This window comes from Oncorhynchus keta, chromosome 34 (genome assembly GCF_023373465.1).
Source record: "Oncorhynchus keta strain PuntledgeMale-10-30-2019 chromosome 34, Oket_V2, whole genome shotgun sequence".
In the NCBI taxonomy this organism is placed as follows: domain Eukaryota; kingdom Metazoa; phylum Chordata; class Actinopteri; order Salmoniformes; family Salmonidae; genus Oncorhynchus; species Oncorhynchus keta.
The window spans coordinates 61,768,494-61,784,428 of NC_068454.1; the positions used below are offsets into that span (position 1 = coordinate 61,768,494).

At 41.5% G+C, this 15,935-nt stretch overlaps 1 protein-coding gene across 1 annotated transcript; it reads left to right on the forward strand.

Moving 5' to 3' along the window:
- Window positions 1-1,368: 1,368 nt before the first annotated feature.
- On the forward strand, window positions 1,369-14,976 carry paqr6 (progestin and adipoQ receptor family member VI). Its single transcript, XM_035750960.2, has 7 exons — window positions 1,369-1,598; window positions 4,015-4,142; window positions 4,350-4,555; window positions 7,614-7,740; window positions 7,861-7,957; window positions 8,239-8,383; window positions 8,656-14,976. The coding sequence occupies exons 1-7, from the start codon at window positions 1,404-1,406 to the stop codon at window positions 8,919-8,921; spliced, it is 1,164 nt and encodes a 387-aa protein (XP_035606853.1). The 5' UTR covers window positions 1,369-1,403; the 3' UTR covers window positions 8,922-14,976.
- Window positions 14,977-15,935: the final 959 nt, after the last annotated feature.

Sequence of the window (15,935 nt, forward strand, 5' to 3'; positions counted from 1 at the left end):
AAGCTATGATCCCTTATTGATGTCACTTGTTAAATCCAGTTCAATCATTGTATATAAAGGAGAGGAGAGAGGTTAAATAATGATTTTTAAGCCTTGATACAATTGAAACATGGATTGTGTATGTGTGCCATTCAGAGGGTGAATGGGCAAGACAAAAGATTTGAGTGCTTTTGAACAGGGTAGAGGTACCAGACACACCGGTTTGAGTGTGTCAAGAACTGCAACGCTGGGGTTTTCACGCTCAACAGTTTCCCGTGTGTATGAACAATGGTCCACGACCCAAAGGAGACCCAGCCAACATGACACAACTGTGGGAAGGGTTGGAGTCAACATGAGCCAGGAAAGCTTTCGACACCTTGTAGAGTCCATGCCCTGACAAATTGAGGATGTTCTGAGGGCAACAGGGGGTGTAATATATTCCTAATATTTTGTTCACTCAGTGTATTTCCATGTAGCGTATCTGAAATACCATTGAGTTAGAAACAGGGAGATATGATGAGAGATTTAAATATCAGTAAGTAGGGCAAAATGAAACTTTCTCAACAGAAACTCTCAATAGATGGAGACAGATTTGCATCAAAACTAGCATTTTTGTTGTTGTTTTGTCCGCTGAAAATGGCAAGCAAAGCAAGCCTGCAACATTGAACATGGTTTGAGTTGCTGGGTTCACAAACATAAGGCTCTTATTGACTATCTCCCATGCTATCTGAACAGTAGGAGCCCTCTGTTTCAGTACTACATAGCAGAATGTTATTGCCATGCTAGGTTTGTTCGCTAACAGCCCACCATAAGACACTGCATCTCAGTGCAAGAGGCGTCACTGCAGTACCTGGTTTGAATCCAGGCAGCATCACATCTGGCCGTGATTGGGAGTCCCATAGGACGTCTTCTGGGATTTGCCGGGGAATTTGTTCTTAACTGACTTTCCTAGTTAAATAAAGGTTTAATTAAAAACAATAATAATAATGTGACAATGCTAACCACTGAATCTGAGTCCATGTCTGGGGACGTCTAGAGAAGGTTGACACAATGGAAGAGTCCAGTCAACATGGACTTTACGACAAAAGAAGAAATACTAATTTTGATGGAACCAAATGAAAATTCTATTGAATATTTTTGTATTGGTTTGTAACTTGAAATCAAGTGGAAACAGAGTGGACTATTCCCCAACCGATTCACATACAGCATATCATGTGTGATATGTAAACACATTTTTTGTTCTGATGGGTATGTAACAGTCCTCACACAATATATCTGAGTGTATGTCAGTGTAATTTCTAGAGAATTATATCTAACAGACATTTTCTTCCCTTTCTCTCTCTGCAGTGTTTCCTTTGTGGTGGGGGGGTGGGGTGGACAACGGTGGTGGGGGCTGGGCCCAGGGCTGGGGCTGGGACCGCTGTATGCAATGGGAACCAGGGCCTGGAGAGGGGGCACAGGCCCCAGCATTTGACTGCCCAGTCTGGTGTGTCCTCTGCCAGGGATGTAGGGCTAGGCTCAGGGAGGCCTGCCAGAGAGGGAGGGGGGCCATCAGACTGCCCACAGACATGCTTAGCATCAAACTCCCCCAGCTCTTTGACATCCACCAAGTCCCCAAGGTAAGAGTGGCCAGACTGAAAGAGAAACCTTTCACAACCATTTCACAAACCTTCAGAGGTTTCACTGACTAAATGTTCATGTTTTCCTAAATATAGGATATGGTGTCGAGATCAGGATTGTGTCACATAGTTCCCAGAGGGATGTTTGAACTTATGTTCAACCCAGTCCTTGCTCCATCTTCACCCGGGTCGGGTCCGTATTCACAAAGTGTCTCAGAGTAGCAGTGCTGATAAAGGATCAGTTTTGCCTATTAAATTATGAAGTGACGCCCGACAACCTGCCCGCTCAACCCCATCCCCTCCTCCCTTCCCCAGACCATCTCTGGAGACCTCCCATTCCTTACTTCCCTCATCAACTCATCCCTGACCACTGGCTGTGTCCCCTCTGACTTCAAAATGGCCTGAGTCGCTCCCCTTCTCAAGAAACCAACACTCAAACCCTCTGATGCCAAGAACTACAGACCTGTATCCCTTCTTTCTATTCTTTCCAAAACACTTGAGCGTGCTGTCTCTGACCAACTCTTTCGCTATCTCTCTCAGAACCATCTTCTTTATCCTAACCTGCCAAGCTTCAAGACGGGTCACTCAATGGGTCACTCAACCAAGACTTCTCTATGCACTGCCAAAGCTGACTTTCTCTCCTCTATTCGCATCCTCCTAGATCTATCCATTTCCTTCAACACTGTGAACCATCAGTCCTCCTCTCCACCCTCTCAGGCCTATGCGTCTCAGGCTCTGCACTTTCTTGAATTGCCTCCTACCTGGCAGGCCGCTCCTACCAGGTGACTGTGTTTGCATCATGTACCCTAACTATTGGGGTCACCCAGGGCTCGGTTCTAGTCCCTCTCTTGTCTTCTCTCTATACACCAAATTACTTGGCAGATATCTCACCTTGGATGTCGGCCCACCTCAAGCTCATCCTCGACAAGACAGAGCTACTCTTCCTCCAGGGGAATGCCTGCCCCCGCTCCAAGACCACTCTATCACGATTGACAACTCCACGGTGTCCCCCTCCCAGAGTGCAAAGAACCTTGACGTGATCCTGGACAGCACCCTGTTGTTCTCTGCAAACATCAAAGCAGTGCCTTGCTCCTGCAGGTTCATGCTCTTTAGCGTTAGTAGAGTATGACCCTATCTCACACAGAAAGCGGTGCAGGTCCTAATCAATCTCCCGTCTGGACTACTGCAACTCGCTGTTGGTTGGACTCCCAGCTTGTGCCATAAAAAACCTGCAACCTACACCCCAACCCGAGGACTCGCTTCTGCCAACTCTGGTCTCTTGACCCTCCCACCCCTACATGAGGGCAGATGCCGTTCAGCCCAGTCAAAGCTCTTCTTTCTACTGGAACCATTTTACGAAAACATCTGAAACCCTACCTCTTCAAAGAGTATCTTAAATAATCCCACATAATCCCACACACACACATTTTTTTGTAAATAAAACATTTAATAAAGATTGCCTTTCGTGAACTAACACTCAAAATTCAAAAGGCACTCGCACATCTGAGCGATCTTATTTGCAGGTGCATGGCAACAATTGAACAAGATGAAGGAAAAAGGAAACCGCACACTGCTCCTCTTGATAGTATCACCAATCTTTAATAAGCTTACGAATCGTCCTCACGTCCTTCGCCAGAGCTTTTGTGAGTAAAAAAAAAAAAGTGCACCCTTATGTAGATTTAGTCCCACCCACATCCGTTCCACACATTGAAGGGGGTTGGAGGCGCAGGAAAAACAAATAAGTGCTACCAAATATAACAATATGCATTTCATAAATATTACAAAAGTGTATAAATAAGACGTATTAAACACGTCTGTAAAACCACAAGGACCACGAGGACATAGCAAGTTTTCATTAGTCATTGGGAACTTCGTACGAAAAACATCAGAGTAATCTTAAATAGGCACATAATCCATGTTCAAATTCACAACATAACATACATAGGCATTTCATCATTAAGTCCTTTAGGAAATAATGTCTGGAGGGTGAAAATCCCAAAACATTCTCTTTTACTCAGAGTATTATTAATATCTCCTCCCCAATCTGATATCTTAACTTTCTCTATGCCACAAAATCTAAAGGTCGACGAACACTCGCACTTTACTTTTTCCCCTCTACCAGCACTGACTTTGCTGATAGCTACTAAAAAAAGTACTTGCTATGACTGAGATATGTGGTTCTCCCACCTAGCTATCTTACGATGAATGCAACTGTAAGCCACACTGGATAAGATTGTCTGCTAAAATACTCAAATGCCAATGTAAGTGTTGATCAGCATTCCTGCTCTAAGACACTTTTTGAAATACAGGCCCAGATGTACCAGACTAGGAGGACAGGTCTTGATGTCCTCCAGTTGTTTGTTAGATCATCTCTATAGTAGCCTGTGTACTGTGTATCACAGTGTTTTGCCTTCAGGTGTTCCGGGAGGATGGCATCATCTCGGGATACCGTCACCCCCAAAGCTCCGCCCTGGACTGCATCCTTAGCAGCTTCCAGATGACCAATGAGACCGTCAACATCTGGACCCACTTCCTGCCCACATGGTATGTACACCAATGCAGACACTCTGAATGAAGACAAGGAGATCAGATCCATAGATGGCGGGAGGTATTCTGTAACAATTAGGGCTGGTTTTGACTGGAAAACATACGTATCAGATTGTCTTCCTGTCTTCATATCAAGTCTTCTGATCACTCCCCCATTTCATTTGAAATGGAACTGATGGTGTTGCGACACGTCTCATATCCCAGGTACTTCCTGTGGCGCTTCAGTGTCCTGTGCTCCACACTGAACTTCCTGTCGGAGAGCTACACCTGGCCGCTGCTGGTGTACATGCTGCTAATCTGCGTGTACCCCTTCACCTCCAGCTGTGCCCACACCTTCAGCACCATGTCCCCAGAGGCACGCCACATCTGCTACTTCTTCGACTACGGCGCCCTCAGCCTCTACAGCCTGGGTAAGGCCCGCTGCATGAAGTCTGACTGTCTGCACTTCACAGTTAGACTATTAGTGCTTCCTTTACCTTTAGTTATTTCTTTCTGGTTACATTTCCTCCAGTACCAAGACTGCCAACTCTCACAGTAGGCTACTGCTTCCCCTAATCCGAACGGGTGCAATCCCACAGGGTACATGCCATCTTTCCAGTTCCAAAAAGTCTCGGTGAACTTGGGCAATCAGTTGCACAATTAGAACTGTATATACTACTTCCCACATTTGTACCCATTGTTTGTGTGGTTACTTCATTGTTTGTATGTTTTATTTGGCGCCGTGTGTGTCATGTTTCTTTGCTGTCTGGGCTTGTCAGATTCACTTTAATTAACGTTTTTGGCCCACAAAACCTACTCATACATGTCTTGTTCAAGTATCAAATCAAATGTTATTGGTCACATACACATATTTAGCAGATGTTATTGCGGGTGTAGGGGAAATGCTTGTGTTCCTAGCTCCAACAGTGCGGTGGTATCTAACAATTCACAACAATACACACAAATCTAAAAGTAAAAGAATGTAATTGAGAAATTTTTTAAAAATTGGACGAGCAATGTTGGAGTGGCATTGACTAAAATACAGTAGAATGGAATACAGTATATACAGTCGAAGTCGGAAGTTTACATACACTTTAGCCAAATACATTTAAACTCAGTTTTTCACCATTCCTGACATTTAATCCGAGTAAACTTCCCTGTATTAGGTCAGTTAGGATCACCACTTTATTTTAAGAATGTGAAATGTCAAAATAATAGTAATTGTGATTTATTTCAGCTTTTATTTATTTCATCACATTCCCAGTGGGTCAGAAGTTTACATACACTCAGTTAGTATTTGGTAGCATTGCCTTTAAATAGTTTAACTTGGATCAAATGTTTCAAATGTTTCGGGTAGCCCTATACAAGCTTCCTAAATAAGTTTGGCCCATTCCTTCTGACAGAACTGGTGTAACTGAGTCAGGTTTGTAGGCCTCCTTGCTCACACACACTTTCTCAGTTCTGCCCAAAAATGTTCCATAGGATGGAGGTCAGGGCTTTGTGATGGCCACTCCAATACCTTGACTATGTTGTTCTTAAACCATTTTGCCACAACTTTGGAAGTATGCTTGGGATTATTGTCCATTTGGAAGACCCATTTGTGACCAAGCTTTAACTTCCTGACTGATGTAATGAGATGTTGCTTCAATATATCCATGTAATTTTCCATCATGATTCCATCTATTTTGTGAAGTGCCCCAGTCCCTCCTGCAGCAAAGCACCCCCACAACATGATGCTGCCACCCCCGTGCTTCACGGTTGGGATGGTGTTCTTTGGCTTGCAAGCCTCCCCCTTTTCCTCCAAACATAATGGTGGTCATGATGGCCAAACAGTTCTATTTTTGTTTCATCAGACCAGAGGACATTTCTCCAAAAAGTACGATCTTTGTCCCCATGTGCAGTTGCAAACCGTAGTCTGGCTTTTTTTATGGCGGTTTTGGAGCAGTGGCTTCTTCCTTGCTGAGCGGAGTTTCAGGTTATGTCGATATAGGACTTGTTTGACTGTGGATATCGATACTTTTGCACCCGTTTCCTCCAGCATCTTCACAAGGTCCTTTGCTGTTGTTCTGGAATTGATTTGCACTTTTCGCACCAAAGTATGTTCATCTCTAGGAGACAGAACATGTCTCCTTCCTGAGCGGTATGACGGCTGCGTGGTCCCATGGTGTTTATACTTGGGTACTATTGTTTGTACAGATGAACGTGATACCTTCAGGCATTTGGAGGTCTTGGGTGAGTTCTTTTGATTTCCCCATGATGTCAAGCAAAGAGGCACTGAGTTTGAAGGTAGGTCTTGAAATACATCCACAGGTACACCTCCAATTGACTCAATTTATGTCAATTAGCCTATCAGAAGCTTCTAAAGCTAAGACAACATTTTCTCGACTTTTCCAACTGTTTAAAGGCACAGTCAACTTAGTGTATGTAAACTTCTGACGCACTGGAATTGTGATACAGTGAATTATAAGTGAAATAATCTGTCTGTCAACAATTGTTGGAAAAATGAATTGTGTCATGCACAAAGTAGATGTCCTCACCATCTTGCCAAAACTATAGTTTGTTAACAAGACATTTGTGGAGTTGTTGAAAAATGTGTTTTAATGGCTCCAAAATAAATGTATGTAAACTTCTGACTTCAACTGTACATATAAACTGAGTAAAGCACTAGGTATTGAGCTGTCGAACTCGTTTACAAACAGTGAAATCAGAGTTTGTTTTATTGTATCCTTTCACCTTGGAATAATGTTTGTTTTTCGTTTAGAAACAGAAAGCATGCTGCACCAGATTGCACTGTCAGATTTAGGTCAACAGACAGCATAGATTAAAATATCAGTCTACCTTTTCCTCTCGGATCCAGCATCTGGGAAAAGTTTCTATGGATGTGTGCATAGCACTGCTCTACAGCTTCACATGTACATTTTCCATGGATTCATGTCTGTTTCCACATGCTTGCTCAACCAATTCACATACTTGGGTATTTGCGTTCTGCTTGTGAATACGTGTGCTTTTCTTGGGTGTGTGTTTGCTTGTATGGGTGTGTGTGATAGACTTGTCCCTCTCTTTCAAACATACACTTTTTCAAAATACGAGACAAAGTTTATTTTCAAATCCATATTAATGGATATGAGGCCCATGCAGTATGATCCTTATTCTACCACAATTCTCCTTACTGCCAAAACATACCCAGCCCTAAATGTCCAAAAGTTTCTGGGATAAGAATTGCAAATGTTTACTGTAGGTGGTGTTCTGCAGCCAAGCTTATTTTAAAAAGCCTCTTGATTTATTGAAAGTACATTATTGGGATTAAAACTGGTTTTGAAGCATATTTACAGCAAGTGCAAGGCCAACGTTTCATTAGTAGGTTATTAGAGCCTAATTGATATGTTATGAGCGTTGCAATTTATAATGAAGTGTTTGGTAGATTTAGTTTCAGATATTGTATTTTTTTTTTTTTTTTTAACCTTTCAGTGTTTTTGTGTTTGTGTTCAGGTTGTGCCATAACTTATAGCTCCTATGTGATGCCTGACTGCTGGGTCAACAGCTGGCTGCACCAACACTTTGTGCCCATCGCCATCTGCAACACACTATTCTGCACGAGCCTGTCCTGCTATTCTAGGTCGGCAGCCAATACGGTCTCCTACCCATGATGCATCACTCTCCTGGTCGTTGAAACCATTGTAACTTCTCTCCTGGTCGTTGAAACCATTAACTTAACTCTTTTCTTTTTTTTTCATAGATTCCTGGAGATGCAGTTTCCACACCGGAGTAAAATTCTCCGGACAGGGGCATTTGTCTTTCCATTCATCTTTGACAACATCCCTCTATTTTACAGAGTGAGTTTATTTTTGAAAAGGTGTAGACAGAGTTCACAGAAAGTCTGCTTGTACGGTAATTGGGTTGCATTCTGTTTGTTATGTCACAGTTTAGATCTGATTAATGCCTCTCTTTAATACTTTGACCAGGACTTTTGGCTCATTAACTTAGAAGCTGATTTTGTAGAATAAATAAAGATTTGACCACATGCTGTTAAATCTTTTAATCTCTTGGCCGCTGTTTGTGCCAATGATCTTATGTGTGTTTGTATATGTGTGTGTGTCTGTGTGTGTGTGTGTAGCTGCTGCTGTGCTGCGGGGGCAGCTGCTGTCACAGTGAGGCCCTGCCCAGTCACTGTTACCACCTCCTCTTCGCCTTCCTCACCTGTTTCCTGTTTGCCTCACACCTCCCAGAGAGGCTGGCCCCGGGGCGCTTCGACTACTTTGGTACGTCCACACCAGCGCCCGGTTACCATGGCGACTGGAATTGGAAGGTTATATCAGTTATTGAGCAAGCTTTAGCTACTCTGGCCTGTGGCCAGTTATTGTTGGCGCATAGCGGTATAATTTCTACTGCATCCGTTATGGTACTGTAGGCAAATATTTGAACAGTGACAATTCTTTGAGCAAACCTGGTAAATCCTTGCTCACTGCAGTATGATCAAATTCAAGCATTTCTAATGACTCTCTCTCATTGATCTCTCTCTCTCTGCTCTCAGGTCACAGTCACCAGCTTTTCCACATCTGTGCCGTGGTGGGTACCCACTTCCAGATGGAGGCGGTGCTAGCAGATATGACCTCACGCAGGGCGTGGCTCATCGCCCAGGCGGCCGTACCCTCCTTCCTGAGTACCGTGGGGGCACTGGCCCTCGGCATCATCCTCAACCTAGGCATCATTGGCATCTTCAGTGCACCTCTGCTGTGGAACCCTCACCACAGTGCCAACCACCCACTGACGCCACCCACGAAACGCAAGGAACAGTGACACTCCCCACAACCAGTGACCACCCAGTATGTTCAAATGAAAAGGTTTGGCTAAATCATTCTACCAGTCGTAATAACCATAAGAAGTTATATTATACCTTTTAAAACCAGGTAGTATTTGTATAAACCCATTGGATTATTATCACAGGATGGTTTTTCTACATGTTATTCTAACGTCATTATAAGGTTTGTTTAGGAGTTTATTAATGTGTTCACTGTTTGAAGCCGAATACCCAGCTATTTTTATGAAGCCTTTCAGTTATTCAGTATCATTGTTTACTGTTAAAAGTTTTGGAGGTATTTTGAGTTAAAGTATCATATGCCAACTTCTTTTCACTTATACTTGAAAGGATCTGGGTTGTATGAAGCATATGTGATGTCTAACAAGACATAAAAGTGCCTTTATTTATATATATATATATTGACCCAAATGTTACCTAAGTACTTGTAAATATTATTTCTGGTTCGTGTAAATCTCAAACTGGAAAAATCTTTAACTGTAAATTTGCAGGGACTTTTCATATTAATATATAAGTATTTAGCTACTGTTTTTGAAATGTCCTATATATTTGTAAGCCATTATTAGAACATCTCAAAACCCATATTTAATATAAATTATGACTATCCATTACATGATTCTCATGACTTCTAAAATAATCTGTACTCTCACTAACTGGACTACTTAGTATGATTCCACCATTTTGTTTTCATATTCAATACCATCTCATTTAAATCTCCACTATGACTTGAATAGATGTATAGACCAGTGTAGTGCTCAGATTAACCTGCTCTAAACGTCTACACTAAGAAAGGTGCTATCTAGAACCTAAAAGGGTTCTTTGACTGCCCCCATAGGAGACCCCTTTAAAGAACCCTTTTTGGTTCCAGCTAGAACCCTTTTGAGTTCCTTGTAGAACCCTTTCCACAGAGGGTTCTACATAGAACCCAAAAGAGTTCTACCTGGAGTCAAAAAGGGTTCTACCTGAAACCAAAAAGGGTTCTCCTATGGGGACAGCCGAAGAACCCATTTTTTCTAAGTGTGTAGCTGAAAGCAACAGCACTGTACCATGTCTATGATTAAAAAACATGGTGACATTTTACAGAAGTACGTTTCCATGGAAACTTCATGGTTCTTGGCAGTTTGTGTTCCTGTGAATGCCCAGTCACTTGAATTGTTCTTTGGAGTACTCTTATTTTTTACTTCTACAACATACAGTAATGGTCATTGGATGCATTTTTTTTTGAAACTCTACGTGCTGTTTAAATGTCAGAGAATTACTGAAATTCTAGGTAGGACCGAGATAGGACATTCCAAATGACCTTGTTTATAACAGCTATCTGATGGAAGAAATCTTTCGATGATGGTGCACAACAGAACTGAATGAGTGATGTCACCTCACCTCCCAGGAATGGGGATGTGGTCAGTGGAGGTCAAAGGGTCTTGGCACTGTCATATTCATGTGGTATCGTGGTGGTCATTGCAGGTTTATGGCAAACCAATACACCGCTCACCCCATGCTGGTATAACATTGTCAGTGGCTATTGTTTACATGTGTCCTCGAAAAAGAGTGTGGTATCTCTTGAGTATTTATTCCTTGTGGTATATATAACAGCACCTACTGTTTCTGTTCAGTAGTAAAGTGTGAAGCATATGTACAGGTAATGTACAGCCAAAATAAAGGAAACACCAACGTAAAGTGTCTTAATAGGGTGTTGGGCCACCACGAGCTTCTAGAACAGCTTCTATGCCTTGGCATAGATTCTACAAGTGTCTGGAACTCTATTGGAGGGATGCGACACCATTCTTCCACGAGAAGTTCCATCATTTGGTGTTTAGTTGATGGTGGTGGAAAACGCTGTCTTAGGTGCCACTCCAGATTCTCCCATAAGTGTTCAATTGGGTTGAGATCTGGTGACGGACACACACACACACACACACACACACACCCTTTAAAACCCTTATGCTCCTTTGAGACCCCTCTTTCAAAGTCACTGAAATCTCTTCTTGCTATGGTAGCCAAAATAATGGGAAACTGGGCATTTTTATACATGACCCTAAGCATGATGGGATATTAAGTGCTTAATTAACTCAGGAACCACACCTGTGAGGAAGCACCTGCTTTCAACATACTTTGTGTTTCCTTTTTTTCTGGGAATTACCTGCATATTTACATTATTATTTTTGTAAATGTTTTAGATGAGGAAAAATAATGAATTACATCCCCAACATCATATAATAATTTCTTGACATAATAGCACTTACATGTATCGCGCTAGACCTAACTCACATGTCATTATTTTATCATGTAGCTCTGTGTCCAGTATGTAGGGGAGACCAGGGTTGATTGTCACAGTGCTTATAACTCCCAAACTAGAAGGCACTGTGTAATCATTTTAAGATTAAAATGTGTGAATTCTTTGAAAGAACTAATCCATCTGGTTAATTTATGTCATCATAACAAAGCATTGAGGTGAGGGGATTTGTTTTCATAGATGAAAGTTAAAAAATATATAAAAAAGATGTCAGTATTTTTTTAAATAAATGTTTGAATTATGGGAGTATACATGTAAAAAAATATATTATAGGGAGAGCTGCATTCCACACCCATGTGGTAACTATCATCGTAATTAACATTGTGTGCTGTTGCAATAAACCTTCTGTCCCAATAAACCTGAACACCTTTGGCCGGCATATCAAAATGTGTTGGGAATAACATACAGTTGAAGTCATTAAAACTCATTTTCAACCATTCCACACATTTTCTGTTAACAAACTATAGTTTTGGCAAGTCTAATAGGACATCTACTTTGTGCATGACACAAGTAATTTTTCCAACAATTGTTGACAGACAAATTATTTCACTTATAATTCACTGTGTCACAATTCCAGTGGGTCAGAAGTTGACATACTGTGCCTTTAAAAAGCTTGGAAAATTCCAGAAAATTATGTCATGGCTTTAGAAGCTTCTGATAGGCTAATTGACATCATTTGAGTCAATTGGAGATGTACCTGTGGATGTATTTCAAGGCCTACCTTCAAACTCAGTGCCTCTTTGCTTGACATCATGGGAAAATCATGGATCAATTTCCAAATGCCTGAAGGTACCACTTTCATATGTACAAACAATAGTACCCAAATATAAACACCATGGGGCCACGCAGCCACCATACCGCTCAAGAAGGAGACGCATTCTGTCTCCTAGAGATGAACGTACTTTGGTGCGAAAAGTGCAAATCAATTCCAGAACAACAGCAAAGAACCTTGTGAAGATGCTGGAGGAAACAAGTACAAAAGTATCTATATCCACAGTAAAACAAGTCCTATATTCACATAACCTGAAAGGCTGCTCAGCAAGGAAGAAGCCACTGCTCCAAAACTGCCATAAAAAAACCAGACTACGGTTTGCAACTGCACATGGGGACAAAGATTGTACTTTTTGGAGAAATGTCCTCTGGTCTGATGAAACAAAAATAGAACTGTTTGGCCATAATGACCATCGTTATGTTTGGAGGAAAAAGGGGGAGACTTGCAAGCCAAAGAACACCATCCCAACCGTGAAGCATGGGGGTGGCAGCATCATGTTGTGGGGGTGCTTTGCTGCAGGAGGGACTGGTGCACTTCACAAAATAGATGGCATCATGATGGAAAATTGTAGACGTATTGAAGAAACATCTCAAGACATCAGGAAGTTAAAGCTCCGTCACAAATGTGTCTTCAAATGAGCAATGGCCCCAAGCATACTTCCAAAGTTGTGGAAAAATGTCTTAAGGACAACAGAGTCAGGGTATTGGAATGGCCATCACAAAGCCCTGACCTCAATCCTATAGAAAATCTGTGTGCAGAACTGAAAAAGCGTGTGCGAGCAAGGAGGCCTACAAACCTGACTCAGTTACACCAGCTCTGTCAGAAGGAATGGGACAAAATTCACCCAACTTATTGTGGGAAGCTTGTGGAAGGCTACCTGAAGTGTTTGACCCAAGATAAACAATTTAAAGGCAATTCTACCAAATACTAATTGAGTGCATGTAAACTTCTGGCCCACTGGGAATGTGATGAAAGTAATAAAAGCTGAAATAAATCATTATCTCTACTATTATTCTGACATTTCACATTCTTAAAATAAAGTGGTGATTCTGACTGACCTAAGACAGGGAATGTTTACTAGGATTAAATGTCAGGAATTGTGACAAACTGAGTTTAAATGTATTTGGCTAAGGTGTATGTAAACTTGCACATTAGGAAGATGTTGCAGAGACATCAAAATAGAATATGAATGCCTGGCCGACATATACATTCTGCAGTTAAACATAGTTTATGTAGTCTAAAAACATCTGTGAGATGCCAATTAGCAAACAATGTCTAAACTGCATCTCCCTATTCATAGCGTGTACATCCATTGGCCAGAGGTTTCTCTGCTATCTGGGTCTGTTGCCTTTCTCTCCCAAACACTTTTTCTGTCACACACCGACACATGTACACACGTGTGTGCAAACACACGCACACACAAATTGACTCAAAATGTCATATGTTGTTCTAAGGCATAAAATGCAGAATTTTGTTAGGAATATCATTAGATCAAAGAAAGGCATGGCTATTTCTAAGATGCTGTGTACTATATTGATTCCTTTCCATTACAAATGGAAAGAACTACTAGCCAACATTGTGACAACCAACCCCATCAGTGGAGTCTGCCTAGGGGTGGACGGCGCATAATAATGGCTAGAACAGAGCAAATGCAATGACATCAACCGCATGTAAACTATGTATTTGATATATTTGATACCATTCCACTGATTCCACTCCAGCCATTACCACGAACCCGTCCTCCCCAATTAAGGTGCCACCAACCTCCTGTGAACCTTATACTGTGTGACAACCAACCCTGCGATGGGGCTGGTTGTCACAAGTGGACAGAGTGTGTTTGATGGCTTATTACTCCATGTTGGAATAAGACATACTAATAGGATCCCTATTTCAACCCAAGACCTTGGTCTTTCTATTCATGGTGAAGGAGTGTTGTTATATATACACACCAGAGTAAAACGTGTGACAACCAACCTCAGTCTCCCCTAACGGCTTTGGGTGGTTATGAGGGAATAGAAAGTGATATGGTGATCAGTGAGGGAAATGGACTGTGTTGCAGGTCGAGCAGAGTGTACAGGCAGTGTAGGCACACACACAAAAACACACGCGCACATACACACATAGACACACCTCATTTTACTCCAACGAGTGCCCTATTGTTTGAAAACCATTTTTTGTTTCCAGGGGTTAGTTTATTGAACACAGATAGACATATATATTTGCCCTTTTCATCATTATACTACTCAGTTTTCCACTATTGATTTTGGTATGGTGCTTTCATCGTCTTACGACTTGTTTCTTGGAAGTGGGTTGTGACTAGCGTGTGGCCGACCATATCGACCATAACTGAATCTGAATTGGCATATTGTAGTGCTGAATATATCTGCAGTTGGTGCATATAACCTATTGTCCTTTTACGTTTTTGAATATTTGAATGCTCAACTAAATTTCTAAACATTCTGTCATGCTTTTGTCATTGAAATCTACATTCGATTTTTAACTGGATTATCGCTGGAAAAAAGTGATGACCTATTAGTTCAAATGTGTCTGCTTGTTTACGGCGATCCCTTTCATGAAGCTACAATGATGATTTCTCAAAGTGTGTTCATATTGAATGACATGTTACAGTAAGTAAAATAGGAAGCTATGCAAAGATTTGGTTGGATGACACAGAGAACCACACACCAATGAACGTCCAGTGACTCCTGAAGAGTGCTAGGTTTTAGGAAAGAGGGAAGAAGCGGTTTGAATGAATGTCTGTGCCCATTGTCCTTTCTCACTACCTTTAATTAAACCTTTATTTTAATTTAGCATATGTGCTGTGTTTTGTGTGGAGAACTTAATATAGTTCCTGGGGGGGAAAAAAACAGAAAAAAAACATTTCCTTGTTACTAAAATTGTATCAATGCTGCCTTATTAGAGTGTATTCGTCACCGGAATCATTTCTCTAATAAAAATGACTTAACACATATTTGACAGCATTAAATGTGTTTGTCTGTCAACTGTGTATTTAAAAAAAAAAAATTACCTTTATTTAACCAGGCAAGTCAGTTAAGAACATATTCTTATATAACAACTGTATCAGTTGAAATGTTGGGTCACATAGGGGAGTACTGCAGTTATTTTCAAATACACTAGATGACAACCTTTCACTGAGCAATGATCTCCTGTAAAACAACCACTGTTCTACTGCAGGACGGAACAACGCATTTGGCGTATGTATGAATGTGAGCAGTAGGGGGCATGATTGTACAAGGATCATTTTTTTGCTTGTGTAGCCAACAAGTATGTTGCGAATCTCTTGTTGCCAAGCTTAGCCCACATCATCTAAGAGAGTGGAAAATATAGTTATTTTTGCCACATTCTACCAAATTGTGGTAACATACAATAAAATGTTGCCTATCTTGTTTTGAGGCAATTTGAGGTTCTTATTTTCTATCTGTCAATGAGGAAGATGCTGAGATCTCGGTCTGTGCACTTCAGATGGGGAATAGAGGCTCTCTATCACTCCCCTCTAAGGATCTTAAAAGGTGAGGAGTGTTAATGCGGGAGTTGAGATAGTCGAGGCCAGACTCGCTGGGCTCCAGCCCTGGAAGGAGATGGGCAGTGGAAAGTATATCTCTATAGCGGGGTTGAAGGTATAGTCCCGTCTTTGCCTGTAAGACGTGATAGGCTCATGCTGGACCACTGTTTCCTAACAAGTGTTTTCATTTCCAATACACTAAAGAGAGGGAGAGAGCCAGCGATATAACATTACTCACAACCCATTAGCACTCCTAAGGGAGTGGATGTGGAGAAAAGGGAGGGAGAGAGAAAAAAAAGTGTCAGGTGAAGAGAGGCTGCTGTAATATATCCAAAGTGTGTTTGTTTGTTTGGGGGGTGATGTAAGGTAATATAAAACTTTATTCTTCCAGTAACTGATGTGTGTGG